This window comes from Macaca mulatta, chromosome 17 (assembly GCF_049350105.2).
Source record: "Macaca mulatta isolate MMU2019108-1 chromosome 17, T2T-MMU8v2.0, whole genome shotgun sequence".
In the NCBI taxonomy this organism is placed as follows: domain Eukaryota; kingdom Metazoa; phylum Chordata; class Mammalia; order Primates; family Cercopithecidae; genus Macaca; species Macaca mulatta.
In genome coordinates, this window is record NC_133422.1 from 103387576 (window position 1) to 103409686 (window position 22111).

The window sequence follows — 22111 nt, forward strand, 5'->3', positions numbered from 1 at the left end:
CAGATGAACAGAAGAGCAGAAGAGTGCCAGAGAAGGAGAGAAGAGAAGGAGCATCTGAATGTCGAGAGTTCAGCTGGGGATGATTGGAGAAGAGATTGGCCATTGATGGCCAAACTCCAGGGAAGATCATCTTCCCACTCCATCCCCTTTCCAGCTCCCCATCCATCCCACTGAGAGCCACCTCCACCACTCAGTAAAAACCCTGTATTCACCATCCTTCAAGTCCACGTGTGATCTGATTTTTCCTGGATGCCAGACAAGAGCTTAGGATACAGAAAGCTGTCACACTGGCCCTCTGCCCTAGAAAAATTGCAGAAGCTCCACTGAACTGTTTAACACTTAAGCTTTCCATACATGGCAAAGCTAAAAGAGCACTCTGTAACACATGCCCACTTGGGCTTCAGAATTTGCAGGCACCCACCCCTAGATGCTACTAGGGGGCCAGAGCCCAAAGGTGCTGGCCCCAGCTCCTGCACATGCCCATCTGCATGCTCCTCCTCCCATAAGGGGTTTGAGAACACACAGTGGCCAAACAGATGAGCCACACCCCTGTCACACATGCTATGGGCAGAGTTAGGGAACTCTCCTGTTTCATCTTCATCAATTCTCTAGTCTGTTTCAAGTGATCTGTGATCCATTTATCTAGTCTTTGCACCAGCACCACACTGTGTGATGACTTTAGTTTTTTGGAGTTTTGGTTGAGGTGTAATGTTTGTAGGAAAGTGCTTATGTTGTTAAGTGTGCAGGTGGGTGGTACTCAGCTCCAGAAAGTTATAAACACTCCAGAAGCCCCTTAAATGCTAACAGTTCCCCTGCTACTGCCAACTTGACTTCTAACAGCAAGGATTAGTCACCTGTGTTTGTACTCGACGTAAGTGAAGACATATAGTGTGTTCTGTTATGTATCTGACTACTCACACTCAACATTGTGAGATTCATCCAGTTAACTCTCATCGTGAATCATATATTCTACTTTAAAAATTATTTTTGCTATAATTTTAAATGTCTGTAAAATGTGTAGATAAGTTGTACAAGCAACTTTTAACACCAACCATTTTAAGATACTTTGCTGGCACGTAGTTCCATCAACCTTGAATATATTTACTGGGTATTTAAACAAAGATATTCTCCTATGTCAACTCCATACAGTCATCGAAATGGGAAAATTATTACTGATGCACTGTTGTCACTGAATCAAGAGACCTTGTTCAAGATTTCCCATTGTCCCAGTAAGGCCCATAGAGCCAGAGATTCAGACCAGCATTGCATGTTGCATTTTGAACCATCATGCCCTTGACTCTCCTTCAGTCTGGACCAGTTCTGCAGTCTTCTTTTGACTTTTCTGACCTTGACATCTTTGAAGATATAGGCCAGTTATTTTGCAAAATAAAAAATAACTTTGATTTCTTCACAGCTAAGAAGTCTTCCTACTCTTGAGTTTTTATTCTAAAGTAATGGAATTTACTAGAAATTCAAAAGGACTAAAAATACTGGAAATGAATCATTATGGCAATAATTGTAAATCACCGTTTCTCTAAAATTAATTAATTTTTTTGTTTTTCTGAGAAATTTGTAAACTTACATGCATTTCAGCTGCAACTGCCTCTCACATTCAAGTTTAAAACCTTGGCTAGCTTATGGTATTGAAATTAAATACTGCTGAGAGAAATTGTATTTGGTATAAATTACCACAGTTTCAGCTTACTGCACAGATATCTATTAAACTACATTTTTTTGTGAGTTGCTCTTCTTAAAGACAGCAGAATAATTAAAGCCTGTGGACCAAGTAATGAAGGATAAAGTATAAGCCTCCATTTTGTCATTATGCATGCTGAAAATGTGCAGAGAAGGGTGTAATTTTACAGATGTTTTTACATACCAATGAGATTCAGAATTAGAAATTCATTCACTTCTGTATCTTGGACATAAGTCACTCTCATTACGGGATGAGGAATCCTGGTGCCTTTTCACTCAGGTTTTCCGCTTGCTGCTGCCCTGTTTTCCAGGTGTCCCAGCTGTATTTCAGCTCCTCAGGGAAGCTGTGTTCCTCGCTGCCTCCTCACCTCTTCTCCTGTGTGGAGAGAGCCTTTCACCAGCTCTTCCAGGAGCAGCGACCTCAGTGTTTCATCCTCAGGTGAGTCCCCTCAACCTTGTCTGCCACACTCGGGTTTGCCGTGGGGCTTGGCGGTGAAGATGCCCTAATTTCCCATGGTTTACCTTTATTTACTTTCTCAGCACTTTGAGGTCCAGTATATCTTTGCAATAAGTACATTTGACTCGTTACAAAGGAGAAACATCTTGGCTACTAGGAATAGCCCCAAGTGTAGCTGGATCAATATTAACAAACTTAACCTGAAACTCATTTCTGTTTCAAGATTTAAAGCTTAGATAAAAAGTTTTTGCTTTTGAACCTAAGTAAACATGGAGAAAGAAAAACTTCCAATATTAGTGAACCTAAGCCACTATTCTTCAAAATCCAGGGCTGCCCCAAATACAATTTTCTTTCTTTCCAAAGGTTTCTCAGCCTGTTTCTTGTTATTTACCTTTGCTCATAGTTCACTGAATTCTACTTCCTAAACTTTTTTTTTTTTTTTTTTTTTTTTTGAGGCAGGGTCTCACTCTGTCACCCACGCTGGAATTTAGTGGCATGATCACAACTCACTGCAGCCGACCTCCCAGGCTCAAGTGATCCTCCTACCTCAGCTTCCCAAATAGCTGGGACTACAGGCACATGCCACCACACTTGGCTAATTTTTAAATTTTTGTAGAGGTGAGATCTCACTATATTACCCAGGCTGGTCTCAAACTCCTGGGCTCAAGCGATCCTCTTGTCACAGCCTCTCAAAGTGCTGGGATTACAGACATGGGCCACCGCATTTGGCCCAAAATATTTTTTGAATTTGAAATGTAATGCTAGATTTAACTCATAAATTAATAGAAAACAAAAGAAACATTTAAATGTTAAAATCTGCATCAGAGACCTATATTTTATATTCAGCCAAACTTTTACAAGGGAGGGAAACCTCTGTAAATACTCACGGCGGTGCCTTAGTTGTTGTCAGTAGTGCTGGTTGGAACTGAATGCATAAGTACAATAGCACACAACTCAAGTGAAACTGAAATGAAAATGGTATAAAGTCAGAACCTGGATAGAATTCAAAAGGCTTATTTAAATATTAAAATGAGCACTTATATGTTTGTATGCATTTTATCAAAATTTCTATGGAGGATGGAGGCACAGACTGATGGGTGCACGCTTTAGTTTTCTAGTTTTCAAAGCAGCGTGCTAGCGGTTGTTTTCGTGCTGGGTTCAGAAGCATCCTAAGGATGAGGAAGGTGCTGAGGCAGGGGCTCCGACCCATTCTAAACTCTAGGATAAGAAAGGCACCGAGGCAGGGGATTCCACCCCTTCTAGACTCAGGGATGAGAAAAGCGCCAAGGCAGGAGCTTCTGCCCATTCTAGGCTCAAGGATGAGAAAGACGCCGAGACAGGGGCTCTCACCCATTCTAGACACAAGGATGAGAAGGGCGTCAAGGTGGGGGCTCCAAAGACACAAGGATGAGAAAGGCACGGAGGCAGGGGCTTCCACCCATTCTAAACTCAGGGATGAGAAAGGCTCTGAGACAGGGACTCTCACCAATTCTAGACTCAAGGATGAGAAAGGCACTGAGACAGGGGCTCTCACCCATTCTAGATTCAAGGATGAGAAAGGCTCTGAGACAGGGGCTCTCACCCATTCTAGATTCAAGGATGAGAAAGGCACCGAGGCAGGGGCTTCCACCCATTCTTTCTTTTGATATGGAGTTTCGTTCTTGTTGCCCAGGCTAGAGTGCAATGGCACGATCTCAGTTCACTGCTACCTCCGCCTCTTGGGTTCAAGCGATTCTCCTGCCTTAGCCTCCTGAGTAGCTGGGATTACAGGCATGTGCCAGCACACCTGGCTAACTTTGTATTTTTAGTAGAGTCGGCGTGTCACCATGTTGGACAGGCTGGTCTCGAACTCCTGAGCTCAGGCAATCCACCTGCCTCGGCCTCCCAAAGTGCTGGGATTACAGGTGTGAGCTACTGCACCTGACCGTTCTGCTCATTCTAGACTCGAGGAGAAAGGCGCAGAGATGGGGGCTTCTACCCATTCTAGACTCAGGCAACCCTATTTTTATCTGCTTTATCTGTCTAGTTTCCTGGTCTTCCTTCGATAAATAGGGAAAATTTTTTTAAAAGTTGCTTAGAAAAAGCACTGTAAATTGGTGAGATAGGGAGTAACACTGTTGACAATAACAACTAATGTTTATTGAGAGTTTACTGGGTGCCAGACCCTGGACTAGATTATTTCTATGTATTAGTTATTTCTTTAGAATTTCCGTAAATTTGAGCGCTCCCACTTAATTCTAGGATGACCATTGCAGCTGTTATAGGTGAGTTGTTGAAAGTGTGGGTCCTAGGAAGGCTCTGAGGGGAGAAAAGGAGGAACCAGCAGGCCGAGGCGCTTTGGGGGCCCGCCTGGGAGAAGGCACACAGCGGCCAGCGAGTAGTTTCGGTGAAGAACCCCGTTTATCTTAGTTTAACCCAACAGTTTTCACATGTATTTGCTCATGGAACTTTTTATCCAGTAGAACTTATTAATATTCTGCAGAACTAGTTTTCCTTTGGGTCATTTTTTTAAAGCTAATGATTCCATGTACCAACCCCTTATTTTGAAAAAATCTCTCTTCAATCAAGTTTCAAGAAGGTTTTGATGCAGGATTTTGCTCCTTAGCTCAGCTAGGTCCGGGTTCTTGCCCTGGAAAAACGAGGCGTGCGGACACCAGAGAGTGAGTGGAGTAGAATTTATGACACGAAAGGGAAGCTCTCAGCAGAGAGGGGTCCTGAAAGCAGGGTGCCGGGTGCCCCCTTAGTTGAATACCGGGGCTTATGGTGCAAATTCCTGCTGGCTCCACCCCCGTCCTTCCAGTGCGCATGCTTAGACTGAGCGGCTCCATATTGATTTATTTCTCCTGCTGCACGTGTGTTAAGGAACGGAGTTTTCCACCGCGGGCTTGTTTAGGCAAAGCCCCTGTGCAAGTTCCCTTATCTGCAAAAAACATCTGATGTAAGCACTTGTGGGGCGGGTCAGAGGTTCTCCGGGGACCCTTCCCTGACTGTCTGCCTGAAGCAAGCTGGCGAACTGCTTTCGGTATGGCTAGTCCTGATATGCAGAATTGAAGAGTGCACACCTGTGGTTACCAGGACTTACTATTTTAGTGATTCTCTTTCTTCTTTCAAAACCATGTGTGCTTTCATACAGCTTTGCCGCATCCTTGATTGTGTGGACGAAGATACATGCTTTCTCCGTTGTTACTAATAGGATAAAATTAACCATTTGAAATTCAACTTAGTAAGTTGTTTACAGGTCATTATTGAGTGTCGATTGTGTCTCAAAACGAGCACTTACAAAGGGTAATTTAAGATTTAGCAATCAAAACGCAAGTATTCCTGGAATGGATGTCCCAAAACTCAGTACCAAACCAGAAAAAATTTCATTTTGCTTTCTAATGTTAACTTAATACCTCATTTGTTGACACTCTTAGGCCTCAGTGGTTCAAAAGTCTGCACAAGTGAGTGGAAGCATCCATTAACGACTCGACACTTTAAGAAAATAATTAAATTTCAACTTCTTTTCTGGCAAACACTTTTAATCAACTTTGTTAAAAGAGATGTTTCCAGGCAGAAAACCAAGGAAGCACTCATAAAAGGGCTTTAAAAAGTTTTTCTGGTTACCGGATAAGTAAAGGCTGTTTTTATGAGTTTTTCGTCTGGGTAAAGTAATAACTTTATTGTAGAGCAGATCACTGTGAAATAGTAATTACTGTGTTGGAATTTTATGTTAATCCTATGTCATCTAGTGTCAGGAATAGAATATTTACCATTTGTAAACACTGGGTGAGTTAATGAAGAATGCCTGGGATGTATCAAAAGTGATGCCATTATAAATAAAAAGTTCAGTGATCGTTCCTAGATTAAAGAAAAATGCAAACTAGAGAACAGCAGAACCAAAAGCAAGCTGAAAAGGAAACTTAACCAGGTCAGGTTTAGGATCTACTGGGAGATCTGAAGACCTTACTGCCTTAGTTTTCGTAGCTATGTACTTTACCTTCGTTTCAAAGAACAGAGAAGGAATGCTCAGAAAGATTTCACAGCTTTTCCACAGAAGAGGTAACGTCTTTCCTGTAAGGCTCATGAAGCATGAACAGCTTTCCCAAGGCCAAGTGTGAGCCTGCATGTCTCAACACAGCGTGCTGTCATAGGATCGCCTCACTTTATGTTGACTTGCTAAGCTGAGTCAAGTCGGTTATGTCTTCCTTCTCAGCCTGACACCTTTCTGGCATAATTCACCTGCACTAGGTGGTTCTACCCTGTGAGATACTGAACAGCAGAACTTGTGTCATATTTGTTTGTAATGCCAGCATCTGAAACACCATCAGGGACGTGACACAGTAAACATATACTAGGTATTTCAGACAAATACATCAAACTGAAGTGTGAACGTAGACCACAAACTCATTGCAAGTTAATATGCCATTCCCTCCTCATTTCTGTGTCTGAGAAATATCTCTAGTTAATATTTTTACTTGTTCCTTCAAAGTAGCTTCAAAGGAACAAAGCTTGTTCAAAGGAACAAAGTTCCTTCAAACTTACGTTTTTCCTCTCTGTTTTCCTTAGTGGAGAAAGGGGATCAGGAAAGTCTGAAGCCAGCAAACAAATCATAAGACACCTCACCTGCAGGGCTGCCTCCAGCAGGGCCATGCTGGATTCCAGATTCAAACATGTAAGTTTTTTGTTTGGGTTGGCAAATATGTGAATGAAGATGTTCAGTCAATTGTCATTTACAAATAGGGGAGGGGACATCATAATAGACACAAGGGGGTCAAAATTTGTGGAAATAAAGAATAAAAAATTATTGAGCTTGGGTTCAAATTAATATTATTCAAGTGAACATTTATTTATTTTACATATTTAAAATATCTTGTACATACTTTCTTTTTGTATTTGCTCTGAATAGTTGGATCTAAAACATGTAATATAGGTAGATAATGTTCACAAAGAAAGTGCACTTTGAGGCTGGACACAGGGGCTTATGACTGTAATCCCAGCACTTTGGGAGGCTGAGGCATATAAATCACCTGAGGTCAGGAGTTCAAGATCAGCCTGGCCAACATGGTGAAACCCTGTCTCTACTAAAAATACAAAAATTCGCCAGGTGTGGTGGCAGGTCCCTGTAATCCCAGCTACTCGGGAGGCTGAGGCAGGAGAATTGCTTGAGCCTGGGAGGCAGAGTTTGCAGTGAGCTGAGACACGCCATTGCACTCCAGCTGGGCAACAAGAACAAAACTCTGTCTCAAAAAAAAAAAAAAAAGAAAGAAAGAAAAGAAAAAGAAAATGCAGTTTGGTGTGTTAGGACATTCTAGGGAGCTGGCCAGAAAAGAAATTATTGTGGGGGATCACTGGGAGCTGATAATAAGTCTCCAGTGTATCTGAAAGAATTGGCAATAGTGAGCCTTAAAGACTTTGATGTGCAGGCCGTGCACCTTTGGGGCCAAAACAGTTTTTAAACTCTATTCAGAAACACTTGCAGTGTTAACTGTCCCGCTACTTCATCTATCTAAAATATGACCGTGATTCAAGGAGGAAGTGAAAAGACCCATTAGCAGCTAAAATAAAGCTAAAACATTCCACGCAATCAAACTCAGAAATTTTACTCAAGGAGGCCACCACAGGTGCTTATCCATAGACTGGTTCTCTGGTTTATACATAGTTCTAGCAAGTTTTGTTAAAAAGTTTGTTCAGACGATAGCAGATCAGAAGAAGACAAAGGCCACTGGAAGGAACAGCTAGCAGTGGGGGGAACAGACAGGACAGGAACCAATAACCAATCCGAAAGAATGGAACTCAACAGTCTGCTTTCTGGGGGCCTCTGCCTAGAGATGAAATCCTCCCCATTTCTGTATTTCTTTTGGAAATCACTCCAGACACCTGGAAGTCATGATGATTGTCCCAAGGTTGAAATAAAATATTATTTTAGAGGATACTGTATCCTTGCTTATGCTGATGACCATGACTCAGTGCCATGGGTACACCAGCAACTCCCGATCCTAATCTCCATCCTGCCTTTCATTCTTAAAATGCAGACCTGCCTGTCCAGCGAACTTCCTGGACATGCCACAGTGTACTGCAAAGACGTGGCCAAAACTGAAGTCTTTCTTTTTTATTTTTATTTATTTATTTACTGTTATTGTTATTTATTTTTGAGACAGGGAATCGCTTTGTCTCCCAGGCTGGAGTGCAGTGGTACGATCACCACTCACTGCAGCCTCAACTTCCTGGGCTCAAGCGATCCTCCCACCTCAGCCTTCCAAGTAGCTGGGACTGCAGGCACGTGTCTCTATGCCTAGCAAATTTTTGTAGTTTTTTTGTGGAGATTGGGTCTCCCTGTGTTTCCCAAACTGGTCTCGAACTCCTGGGCTCAAGTGATCCACCTGCCTCAGTCTCCCAAAGTGCTGGGATTACAGGCGTGAGCCATTGCACAGTACTAAGTTTCTCTATTTCCAACACATTCTGAATATTCTATCACTCCTAGCTCTTATTCTGTCCAGTTTCCTTCAGGCCCACAGTCATTGCTGCTGTGGAGTCATCTCACATGGCATTATTGTTGAGACTGTTCTAAGTTACTGTTCTTCTTTTGCCATTCTTGGCCATCCTCTACTGCATGTCCCTGGGGCAGGCCATGGTTGGTAGCTCTGCTGCCCAGGGTCAGGTAGGGCCCAGACCCTGTTGCTCCCCAGGCACTTTCTCACCTGCTCAGAGGAAGGGAGCAGCAAGCCCCCGTCCAGGGAGAAGGCTCATCATATGCAGAGGCGCTGCCTGTCTTCTCATCACAGTTACGGGCTTGAACTTAGTCATGCTGCTATCTAGTTAGGACTCATTGCTAACTAGGCAGCCATGTGTTCAGCTTCATCTGGTAAATGGAAGAAGAGGAGAGTTGATGCTGGTGAACTGCCATCAGCCTGTATCACCAGAGACTCCTTTGCTCAAAGCCCTTGAATGAGTCTCTGTTCCCCTTACATCAAGTCCAATAAATCGGCATGGCCCGGCATTCTTTCTGGCAGTGTTACATTTGTTGTGGTTTTTATTTTCTTCTCTAATCTTAGAACACTAAATCCCCTTCCTCTTACTCTATGCTGAAGCCACCTTTGAGCATGTAACCCTCTCAGCCTGGCCCGTGCAGTCTCATTCATTTGCTTTCTCATTCCACAAGCATCTATTAATATAAAGTGGCTTCCCAGTGCCTGTCCCTTGAATTCAGAGATGCTGTCTCAACAGCATGGGAGAAGCTCAGTTTCTATGTGGGGAATAAATGAATACACTAAAATAAGTATTGTGACAGTATAGGAGACACATTCAATTACCCCCAGTTTCCTAAGTTAACTTTCTTAGTTAACTTTACATTATCAAATACATTTAATGGACAAACCATTTGTATGTCATCAGGAGACTGTACATTTGGCCTGTGTGTGTTTCCTTGTATGTGATTTACAGAACCAACATTGACATTTTCTTCAGTTTTTCTTACCTGCCCTGCTTTTGTTAGATAGTGGGATTTTTCTGCCTCTCTTCCTTTTTTTACAACCTTTTATTTTTCATTCAAGTATAGGGAAGACACATTTGTGTAAAAAAAGTTGTTTATTATCTCGCAGGTCAAGGGACCACTAAATGCATATATGGAAAATCGTGTTCAATTCCACATATATACTAACAGAACATAAGATTTTCTATAAATAAATCAATATTATCTGTATAACATTCAAGAAATAATGTACATATGTGCTGTATCATTGCTTTGACAAAAAATAATGCATATACACATCATAGGCCATGTTACAATAGTATAAAACTTTCTATTGGCACTTATTTCAAAGTGTGATATTGATGCAGTGTGAAATTTCCACTGAGGTGCCTCTGATGCTGGCATGTGTCTGGCCATACACACATTTACAGAAGGATACCTGCATTTCAGTCATAATTTTATATTTAAAAGTGTCTGATTACATTCGTGCAAGACAGCTACACTTAAATCATTTCCTAAGTCAATGCCATCTAAAGGTTCAAAAGTTACAAATACAGAAATATACTGCACAATAAATATTGTGCTATTTGTGTTTGTTTCTGTGTCACCTGCTTTTTTATCTGGTTGCTACAGTGTAGAGTGATTTCTACCATGGTGGTGGTTACTTGGCATGTTCTGGAAATTTATAGTATCTTATTCCTCATTTAGAAATGAGAATAACTGATTTTTTAATTAATAAATTAGTGTGATTTTACATATTTTATACCTGTGAATTATAAGTAATTTTAAAATTTATTCTGCTCTAATAGATCCCTAAGCTTATGTCTGATTCTGTAGACTTTTCTCTTTAAAAAGAATGCATAATTAATCAGTTTTTTGAATATCTATGGTATCATGTGTGTTCATTAATGACTTTAATTTATAACCATTTACTAAGCTCATACTGTATTGAGCACCTGCATAATTCTACAGCAAGCTCAAAATAATTTATTTTTTGAAATGGAGTCTTGCTCTGTCGCCCAGGCTGGAGTACAGTGGCACGATCTTGGCTCACTGCAATCTCCATCTCCCAGGTTCAAGCAGTTCTCCTGCCTCAGCTTCCCAAGTAGCTGGGATTACAGGCATGTGCCACCACACCTGCCTAATTTTTGTATTTTTTAGTAGAGATGGGGTTTCACCATGTTGGCCAGGCTGCTCTCGAACTCCTGACCTCAAGTGATCTACCCGCCTCAGCCTCCCAAAGTGCTGGGATCACAGGCATGAGCCACTGCACCTGGCTGCTCAAAGTAATTTAACATTGAGTGTCAACTTGGGAAAATAGTATAACCTATCTTCTTTGTTCGAATACGTTAATATCCTGACGGCTGACACTTAAGAGTTAGAGTACATGTAAAACAACATGGTTCTAAAATAGCCTCAAGTTAACTAACAGAAATGACAGAAACTGATGACTTAATCATAATGACAAGGAACAATAGTTTCCCCTCTAAGTTATAAACAGTCATCTATTAAAATGATCATTTGGGAGACAGCAGGCTGTATAATTTCTTTAATGCATTCTCTATTACCTTATGTAAATTGGCTTTAAATTTTAGTTCAAACGAATACATTCTAAAATGCATTCCTTTGGATCAGGTAGATATAACCCTCCCAAATCAATTACCATCTGGGAGTCCAGATTATAATAGCAGTGCATATTTCAAGTAAAACTAATTCTAGTTAACTTGTGTGTTCTTTTCACTCCTCATGACAAATAAAAAATGTCGTAAATAAATGACTTCTCGTCTCATGAAAAAATATTGCCCAGGTTTGAGCATGGCTTAAATTCCATGTCAGCTATGGTTTTATTGTTTCCCTTTAAATTATTATCCACACGAATATCATTCAGTGTCCAAGGTGTTCACGAAAATCATCAGCCATCATATCTGTAAACCATCTGAGTATATGTACAGGAATTAAATACAAGCATTGAATACATTTTTTAATTTACTGTAAATCTTTATAAAATTAGAGGGTTTAGTGAAATTAAGTATATTTAAGAGATGAACCAGTACGATAAATCTTCACAATGTCATTGATGGGTTCTTGTAAACTGTGACTTGAGGCAAAACTATTTCCTGTCTGCTGTAAAAACTTAACTCTTATTTATACCAATTAGTCTATGATAAAATTCGTTGCATTAGAAGGTACCTTGTTTTGCTTAAAGTAGAAATTTCCAAGAACCTATTGATGATATTAAGTGAGTACTTCCTATACTTCCTGAAAGGAAAATAGAATTAAGGAAATGAGTAGAAAAGAACATCCTTGAACAGCCTGGATCTATGGAGCTATCTAGTAGAAAGTTTGAAAGTCAGGATAAGATGAAAGGAAAGTTCACTAGGTGGCCCTAAGAGGAGAGGACAATGAGCTGATTAGAGACATGGTTTAGCCATATTTGGTTGTGAGACTCCACTGTGGAATATCACACAGGCCAACGTGGGGAATGCTGGCAGGCGGGACCAGGTGTGTAGCAAGCACACAAACTGTACATTCTACTGAGAGAGCCTGGTTCATTCTAAAGAGACAATTTTGCCTTGAATCCTAGGAAAATACTCATTGGAGGTCATTTGGATCAGCAGTTATCAAATAATGTGTAGTAAAAGAATGAAGAGAAGTAAAAGTTATTGTACTAGTCTGTTCTCATACTGCCACAAAGATACTACCTGAGACTAGGAAATCTATTTTAAAAAAAAAAAGGAGGTTTAATTGGTTCACAGTTCTGCATGGCTGGGGAAGCCTCAGGAAACTTACAGTGATGGCAGGAGGTGAAGGAGAAGGAAGCAAGGCATGTCTTACATGATGGCAGGAGAGAGAGCGTGTACAGGGGAAACTAGCAGTTTTAAACCATAGATCTCATGAGAATGCCCTCATGATCATGAGAACAGCATGGGGAAAACTGCCCCCCATGATTCAATCACCCCCCACCAGGTATCTCCTTTGACATGTGGGAATTGCAATTTGACTTGAGATTTGGGTGGGGACACAGAGCCAAACCGTATCAGTCAGGATGTGTTGGGGTGGTCTTCAGTGTAGTTTTGTGCAGATGCTGAGGAGTGGAGAAAGTGTTTCTGTGGTTGACAATGGCATCATTGTTAAAATAAAGATTGCCATTTCAGTGGAGTGTGGGGAGCAAGAGAACCCAAAGTGAAAGGGTTTGAGTGGAAACTATAAGTTTCACACTGTCACAGCAGACAGTACTCTCCCTGAAGGAGGTTTCGGGAGAAGAGAGGGGAGGAGGAAGATTTAGTTGGTAACAACTAGAAAGTGAGAGAGTGCAGCACTGAGGTCCAGAAATGACTTTTGGCGATTATATGCAGGTCAAAAACTTATTCTTAAGAGACGTGACTGAAGTATTTCTGTCAGTCTTACACCTCATTTGGCCCATCTTAAAAGCCTGCCTAAGCTCACATTCTTTGTCCTGTGCTTCAAGTGCACTTTACCCCCTGGTAGATGGACGGGTGGAACCCGATCACCACAGACATGGCTTTGTTCCCCCATACAATTTCAGAGCCATTTAAGAGCAGTTAGGAAGGGCTGTTTTGTTTCTAATCCCTGCATTTGAATTTCAAACACTGGAAGCAGGGGATTTTCCATGACATTAAATTTATTGGAATAGAAAAGTCACGTTTCAGGAAGAAACTACCTGGAACTTTCACCAACGCTGGCTCAAGTGAACTTCAACTTTAAGAATATTCAATTCCATTGAAATCACTTAAATAAGGATTTACTATGCAATAGCTTTCAGAGAGCAGACTAGTGGGCTGATATCGATTGATTTAATATATATATATTTTTTAGATGGAGTCTCGCTCTGTCGCCCAGGCTGGAGTGCAGTGGCGCCATCTCGGCTCACTGCAAGCTCCCCCTCCCAGGTTCCCGCCATTCTCCTGCCTCAGCCTCCCGAGTAGCTGGGACTACAGGCGCCCGCCACCACGCCCGGCTAATTTTTTGTATTTTTAATAGAGACGGGGTTTCACCATGTTCGCCAGGATGGTCTTGATCTCCTGACCTCGTGATCCGCCCATCTCGGCCTCCGAAAGTGCTGGGATTACAGGCGTGAGCCACCGCGCCCGGCCCCTGATTTAGTATTTTTTATTGAGGATGCAGCAAGTTTTTACTTTTAGAAAATACAGTAGATTAACTCCTGCCATAATAGTCCACAACTTATAGGGACATAAATTTGTAGAAAAAATACCATACATTATAAATAGAAAAAAAGGCAATAAAATTTGAATAAGTAAATATTGAGAATATATATATTTAATTTTCTTCATTTATATTTTTATTTAAATTTTGTTACTGTGCAATGTTGTCATTATTGTTTTTGAAATTAAGGTGAGCAGCGGAATAATGCCAGTTTTGTTTCACTATTTCCCTTAATACATTTATTTAGTGCCACCTATTGGCCAAATGGCTAATTAAAGATAAAAACTGGTTATTGCCTAGTTTATTTAGCATTTTAATCTTGACTCATGGATGACAATGTACAGTGAAAGAATGCCATGGAGTATTTACATTTTGTTAAGTAGTTGTAGTTTTATATTCATTTCATGCCTTTTATGCCTTTATTGGTATTTCAGCAGTGATTACTGCATAGTGTGGTGGTGAAGTGTGTGATTCTGAAAGCCAGCTCACCCAGGTTCAACTCCCAGGTTCATTGTTGACAACCTTTGAGCCTTGGGAAAACTACTTCGTCTATGTCATTTTTCTTATAAAGCTGTGTAATATACACTGGTTCCGAGAGTTAACAGAGAACACACAAGCACAGACACATCTCACGTTAGAACACTGCCTGGCACATAGTGAGCATGACAGGAATGTTGTCTATTGCTACTCACAAACGTAAAATTCACTGTTCTTATTTGCTGAATGTTTTCTCTGTGCCAGACGAAAAGCTGAGTGCTTTACACAACAGACACTGACAAACACTGAAGGAGTTATTCCTGCTTGAGAATTAACGACAAATGAGGTTTGAGGAATTCAGAAGACCTCCTCAGTGTTACATCAGTTCTCGGTAGCAGTGTCGGGGTGTGGGGGTAGCTCCTTCTCACTTCCAGGCGCATGCATTTAACCATTTCCCTATATTGACTGTTTGGGGAACAAGTTATTAATTACCTGTCATGTCGTTTTTCCAAGAATAATCAACACATTACTGATCAGACACAACACTAGAATAACTAGAAGCACAATATTTTAAAAGATTATCCTATTTTTAAGATTTTTAAAATAATTGTTTAATGTAATATTATTAATATTTAAAATGTGCTATCATTATGCTGTTTTCACTGTATGTATATCATCACTACAGATTTCATGTTCGATTATAGGAAAAGATACAAAAACGAAGTTACTATTTCATTTTTTCCCCAGAAAACATTGCTGTTATCACTGCTATCAATTTACTTTTATCATCTTTAAAATTAGGTTATTATATACAGACCTAAAGCATAAAGTTTTTGTAAGGAATGAATATGTGTTTGTCTCCCAAATTCAAACTTCAAACACAGAAGTTTTAACATACTTCACTATTATCACAACTTGTAGCATATTTTAATTTGTGGTTAGCGTCAAAGTGTTTTATAATCTTTCACAATATAAAATACTTCCAGGTTAATTCAACTCCTTAATGTAGCAAAGGCCAGGAAATTTAAAAGTGATATCAAAGCGGCCGGGTGCGGTGGCTCATGCCTGTAATCCCAGCACTTTGGGAGGCGGAGGTGGGCAGATCACCCGAGGTCAGGAGTTTGAGACCAGCCTGGCTAACATGGTGAAACCCTGTCTCTGCTACTAAAAATACAAAAATTAGCTAGGCGTGGCGGCATGCCCCTGTAATCCCAGCTACCCCAGAGGCTGAGGCAGGAGAATTGCTTGAATCCAGGAGGCAGAGGTTGCAGTGAGCCGAGATCACACCACTGCAGTGAGCTGAGATCGCACCACTGCAGTCCAGCCCGGGTGACAGAGCGAGACTCTGTCTCAAAAAATAAAATAAAAAATAAATTAAAAAAAAGAGTGGGATCAAAGCACTTAAAAAAATAGGATAGTGTTCTCAAAAAACACTACTAGAAACCCTAGGGAACAGGAAAAGTAGTCCACATATCAATAAGGTGTTACTGTACTCCCTCCTGTGGCTGACGCAGAAACCGCATGGAACGCAACTATCATGAAAGAGAGACACCCGTGAACCCTCCAGATTTTCATACATGTTGGAGAATTGCTGGTCCCCATCACCTTCACAGGCAGAGTCAATTGACGAAGAAGCAGTGACTTTTATTCTACTGTTAATGGTTAAGGAAACATGTCAAGGAAGAATTTCAGCCCCCAGGGTTGGTCTGAGGAGCTTTATCATAGCAATTGCAAAGCCACAAACTTGCCAATCTGCAACAAAACACAGGGCAGCGAGAAAAGGCAGCACAGCAGCTCAGCTGGGAGTTTTGCTGTTGCCTTGTGGGAGAGAATAGTTGGTGTGAGGCCAAAGCACAATACAGGGAGGATAAACTGGGGTCAGGGTTGAAAAGAGTATTAGTGGAAAGTAAATAAGGATTCAAAGGAATGTTCTATCCTGATGTTTAAGTAAATGTATTACTGTAAAATACATTCTGACTATTGCTTATATTAATTCAAATGACTCCCTCCCTTCCAAAATGCAAACGCTATTTTACTGTTCTATTCAGGTGTGAAATCTCAATAACATTTGTTAAGCTTGGGGCTGTGTGTGAAGAGAATGGCTTTCCTTCTCTTATGTGCAAGGAGAGTGCAGTGTCGTGAAGTCCTCTGTCTATTATTGCTTCATGAACAGTAGCCACAATTTGAGGCATAGGATGCTAGTAGCTTGCCTTTGAGGAAAAAGGAGTCTTAAAAATTCAATATGGCATTATATGAGCAGGAGAGAAACTTTCAGACCAAGAAGTATTCCTTGCATCGTTGCTGACTATTACTCATCAATTTTATTTTTTAAAATATGAGTAGTTCAGTAAAATGTTCTCCTCTCCCACAGGTCATGTGCATCTTAGAAGCCTTTGGACATGCCAAGACCACACTTAATGATTTGTCCAGTTGCTTCATCAAGTATTTTGAACTGCAGTTCTGTGAGAGGAAACAACAGCTAACTGGAGGTAAGTGCAGCATTTGCCAATGTGGATTTCCTGTGCGGAAGCAGCATGCGGGCACGTCGCACACAAGCACATGATGGAGACACCATGTATGAATCAATGCTGGGAGAAAAAATCTATTCTTCATCACAACCATATCTGTAAACAGCTTAAGATACTTCTGGAAAGTTTGTGTTACATTAGAACAAGGATCAACAGTCAGGCACTCAGTTGAGGGTGTGTGTGTGTGTGTGTATGTGTGTGTGTGTATACGTACCTGGGATATCAGGTGACAAGTGCTGAAGTTATTGTGAATTGAAAAATATTCTCAAATGCAAGCTGGACCTTTTCAAGATGATTATTTTATAGACTATATAATGAGAAACCAAACCCAAACCAAAAATAGCTGAAAGGAATCATCCTTGCTGAACATAGAAACAAACTCAAGTACTTTAATTAAATAAATAATACCTTAGTATTATATATAATTTCTTCACATAACACACATTGAAATCTATTTGAAGTAAAACTGAATCCATATAGTTAAATGATTGAATTAAATCTAAACATCAAAATAATCACCAAACTAAACCCAAACAGACACTGTTTCATATTTGATTTAAATACTTAAAGTATATTTTATGAAAACTCCTTATTTAAAATTCAACTAATTTATAATTCACCTAGGATTTTACATCTTTCCAATTAAAACAAATTCATGCAAATTAATAATATAAATACAATCATAGGTAGAATTTTTGGTATACTTGAATATTTAAAAAAACTTTTACAACAGCTGTCAGCACTTAAACATTTTCCAATTATTATAAATGATTTCCGAAAGAGCTTAATTTTATTTGGCTTTTTAAAGTTGCCCTATTTTCCCTTCAGGAAACAAAAGTTAGTTTTGACTATAATCTAGAAACAAAATAATTGCATTTTGCAGCAAGTCTGTGTCAGAATCAGATTTCTACTAATTAAATGTGACGAGTAACATGCATCAAAAGAGTAAGAAAAGATGCACTGGGCATGGTGGCTCACGCCAGTAATCCCAGCAGTTTGGGAGGCCAAGGTGGGCGGATCACCTGAGGTCAGGAGTTTGAGACCAGCCTGACCAACATGGGGAAACTCATCTCTACTAAAAATACAAAATTATCCAGGTGTAGTGGTACATGCCTGTAATCCCAGCTACTCAGAAGGCTGAGACAGAAGAATCGCTTGAACCTGGGAGGCGGAGGAGGTTGTGGTGAGCAGAGATCGCACCATTGCACTCCAGCCTGGACAACGAGAGCAAAACTCTGTCTCCAAAAAAAAAAAAAAAAAAAAAAAAAAGATGCTTTTAGATGTTGAAGTTAGAAGGTTAAGTTGTGCAGCAAAAGGAAAGCTATTTGTTCGTTGATTTGTTTTTTAAATGCATGACTTAGAGTTCTGAAGGTCTGCCTTTTTATGAAGACCTCGTCGGAGAACTATCTTGAGCCTCAAGCTCTGGTTTTCCAGTCTCGGTTTCCTAACACCTGGCCGGGTGTGCTCCTCCAGGGGAAGGGGCCGGATTTACTTCTGTAATACTGAGCACAGGTTCCCCGCTGAGCTCTTAGTGACTGGTGGGCTGTGGCGATGTTCTCTAAGTGGGTAGTAAGTTCTCCAAAAGTAGGAAGCTGAAACATGGAAAGCTCCGTGTTCCAGCCGCTTGCCACTCAAAGATGTGGCCCAAGGACAAGCGCCGCGTCATCACTCAGGAGTTTGTTGGAGACGCAGAATCTGACGCCATACTCCAGACTGGCTGGTGGAGACTGCAGTTTAACAAGATTCCCAGGTGATTCATGGGACATGAGTGTCTGAGAGCTCTGAGAGCTGAAAGCAGGCCACTCGTGTTTATGCACAACTAGTGCAAGGAGGAGAAGCTCATCTGAGGTATCACCAGCATGAATTTTTCTTCTCAATTTCATGTTTCCTTTACCAAGAGGGAGAGAAAATAACTGGCTTCTGAAGGTGTCATCCATTACTAACTTTTTTTTTCTTTTTTTTTTTTCCTCGTTTATTTTTCTGGATAGAGTTTAGAGGGTCCTTTTCTTTAGGAACGTTAATTTAGAAAATAATTATATATACATATTAAAAAGAACTGGAAAACTTTGTTGTAAACACTGATTAACTGAGCCTTCTGTTAATCAACAATCTCAGTGAACACGTGGTCCCTCACATCTTCAGCGTAATCAGCCCCACATATACCTCTCGGGCAGCTTGTCCAGGCAGCATTGAGACCCAGAGGTGATGCATATTCATAATGATGGGCCTGGAGCAGTTCGAGGCCCAGAAAAGTTCTCTGAATCCTTGAGGAACAGTGACCGTAATTTCGATGTAATTTCAGTCTTGTGTAGAGTTTATTTTTCTCTTATGGAAATGGCAATCGGGGCATTGATGACAGGCGTGCTCCACCTTTCTCCACTTTCTGGATGGCCTTTTTACTAGTTCTGTTCCCCTAATTTACATCCTTAATTTATTTCTTATCACCTATGTTTGTTTGTTTCATAGCTTCCTGCTGTGTTCTTTTAAAACTCTGGCCAAGTGATTTGGTGATCATTTTCAATGTTTTTATTTAAGAGTAATAAACTGCTATAAACAAAGTAACAAAGCCAGTGCTGAGATGGCATTCATAGAAGTCTACTGCCTAGATCATAAATGTGGTAGGACCCACAGTGCCCTGAAGGGGTGAGACTGGGAACTCAGTTGTTTCCTGTTTTTAAGAAGAGAAATAAAAGGAATATGTTCAGAAAATGTTTATCAGGAGAGTGAAAGTTCCAATGTCATGTTTTTGGAGTAAACTGTTGACAAAACTAAAAATGTTTACACTGAAAAAGAAATAACTCAAGAGAAAGAGGACAGATTTCTTCAAGTATCCCTTACCACATGGAAAGGGTTTTGAGTACAAAGGTATATTGTGCATACTACAAAGAGCAGGTCGATGTTTCCGAGAAGGAACGTCTTTACTTGGTCATCAGAACCTGCCATGCAACATCCTCACGTCTGCCACGCACTCTCTCACGCCTACGCTGGCTGTGCCTAAGCAAGAGGAAGGGACAGACACCAGCTGGACCAGATAATTTTACAGATGCTGCCTAGGGCTCAACATTATTTAAGTCCAAAAATGAAAGCACTCTTTCAGCTGTGGATCTGATGTTCCCATGTCTCCCAGAGTAGCTTAATAGCATGTACTTGTCTCCTGTGCCTGTTAGCATAGACTGAACAGGGTTGATATTAGAACGTGTTAGATGTCAGTGTTCGAAAGCTGCAGTAGCAAATGAACACCAATGTGGTGGCTGGAAACAACAGAAATTAATTGTCTCACAGTTCTGGAGGGTAGAAGTCTGGAATTCAGGTGTCTGTAGATGCACGAGCTCTTGGCTTCTCTGGGGGGACCTCCCCTGCCCATTCCTAGCTCTGATGGTTGCTGCTGATCCTTAGTGCTCCGTGGCTTGGAGATGCATTGCTCCAGTCTCCGCCTCTTTTGACTCATGGCCTTTTCCCTGTGTCTCTTCTCTTCTCCAAAGGACACTGGTCGCACCCTACTCCAGTATGGAGTAGCTCATTGAATTAGGACACACCCTACTCCAGTATGACCTTATTGTAACTTGAGTACAGTAGTTTCACCCTAAACTAAGGTTTCGCTTTCTGTGGTTTCAGTTACCTGAGTTCAACTGTGGTTCAAAAATATTAAACAGAACATTCTCAAAGTAAACAGTTCATAAGTTTTCAATTGCATATTATTCTGAGTAATGTGATGAAATCTCCTGCCCTCCAACTCCATCCAGCCTGGGAGGTGAATTGCCCCTTTGTTCAGTGTATCCACGATGTCTCCGCTACCCACCTGTTAATCACGTAGAAGCTCTCTCAGTTATCAGATGGTGCCAGTTTCCTGGTGTTTGTGTTCAAGTAACTCTTATTTTACTTAATAATGGCATCAGAGTATAGGAGTGGTGAGGCTGGAAATTTGCATAGCCCAAAGAGAAACTGAAAAGTGCTTCCTTTTCATGAAAAGGTGAATGTTCTCAACTTAATAAGGAAAGAAAACAAATTGTATGCTGAGGTTGCTAAGATCCATGGTAGGAAACAATCTCCTACCCCTGGAATTGTGAACAGCATATTGTTACAACTGTCCTATTGTATTATTAGTTGCTGTGTTAATTTCTTGCTGTGCCTAATTTATAAATTAAATTTTATCATAGATGTGTAAGTATAGAAAAACATCATGCATACAGAGTTTGATACTATCCTCAGTTTCGGGGGTCTACTGGGATCTTAGAATGTATTAACTGAAGACAAGGGGTGACGACTGGATCTCTGCATTGATGCTATTCCCAAAGAAGGTTATATTCTAAGGTATTGGAGATGAAGACCTCAGTATGTAGTTTTTGGGTTTTTTTTAGGACAAAATCCATCTTGTAACAAAGAGTAATGGAGATGCATTGTATGAATTTTTGCTTTAAAATGATTTTCAGTTTAAGAATGAAATCATCACTGCTCAAAAAAAATGGGCACCCTGAATACTTTAAGAAGCTATCAGTAAATGATACTTTTGTTATACATTAGTGATACTTTTAAATAATTCAATCTGCTGCCAAGACTCTTTATGAAAGAAAAATAAAAAACACATTAACTTAAACTACTTCACATACATTTTAAAGAGAGCTGAGTCATTCAAGTTAGTCCCCTGTAAAAGCATTCTGAATTGTAAATGTTCACTAAAATAGTTAATCAAATTGGAGTGATGCTACTCTCTCTCAAACCAGGTCAAATAAGTGTTGATTACAGATTGAGTTTATACTTTATGGTAGACTGTTTTTCTTTAAATTATCAGCATTTATGAAACAGTTTTTACCATTTTATTGGACAGGGAGTATCATCATACTAATTTGAAGATTGATAGGTGCTGTTTCTTTCATTGTTACTATTAGTTATACTTTTATAATTTAATGTCAAATCTTTCATCAGAGATATAACCACAAATCATAATATAAAAAAAATACCAGCCTCAGTTTTATGAAACACTAACTATAGATAAATAAGGACTGTTTCTTGTTTGGGGGAAAATGTAATTTATAAATAACCTTCTAGTCTGGCTTCTAGTCCAGTATTTTCCCTGATCTGATTATGTATTTTAAAATATGATTATTTAGGTTCGCTGGTATAAGTGCAACCCTCCTTCAGGATTGAGTGACTTATAAAACATCTTACTATCACTGCACAGACAAGTTTATAAAAAGTTACTGTATAAATAAAAGGAAAACTTTGCCAACAATGACTTAGTTTTAGCCATACAGCACCTTTTATTTGAGACTTAAGGTAATTTGCTGATATCATTGCCCGAATCCCTACCAATTTGTATTT

General features: G+C 40.2%; 1 protein-coding gene across 1 annotated transcript in view; it reads left to right on the forward strand.

The window, feature by feature from the left end:
* MYO16 (myosin XVI) overlaps positions 1-22111 on the forward strand; it is a 617076-nt gene that overhangs the window by 284655 nt on the left and 310310 nt on the right. The window contains exons 13-15 of the mRNA XM_015121440.3: positions 2007-2134; positions 6701-6806; positions 16636-16753. Coding sequence (XP_014976926.3) covers positions 2007-2134; positions 6701-6806; positions 16636-16753 — 352 coding nt within the window. The remainder of the gene's footprint in view (positions 1-2006; positions 2135-6700; positions 6807-16635; positions 16754-22111) is intronic.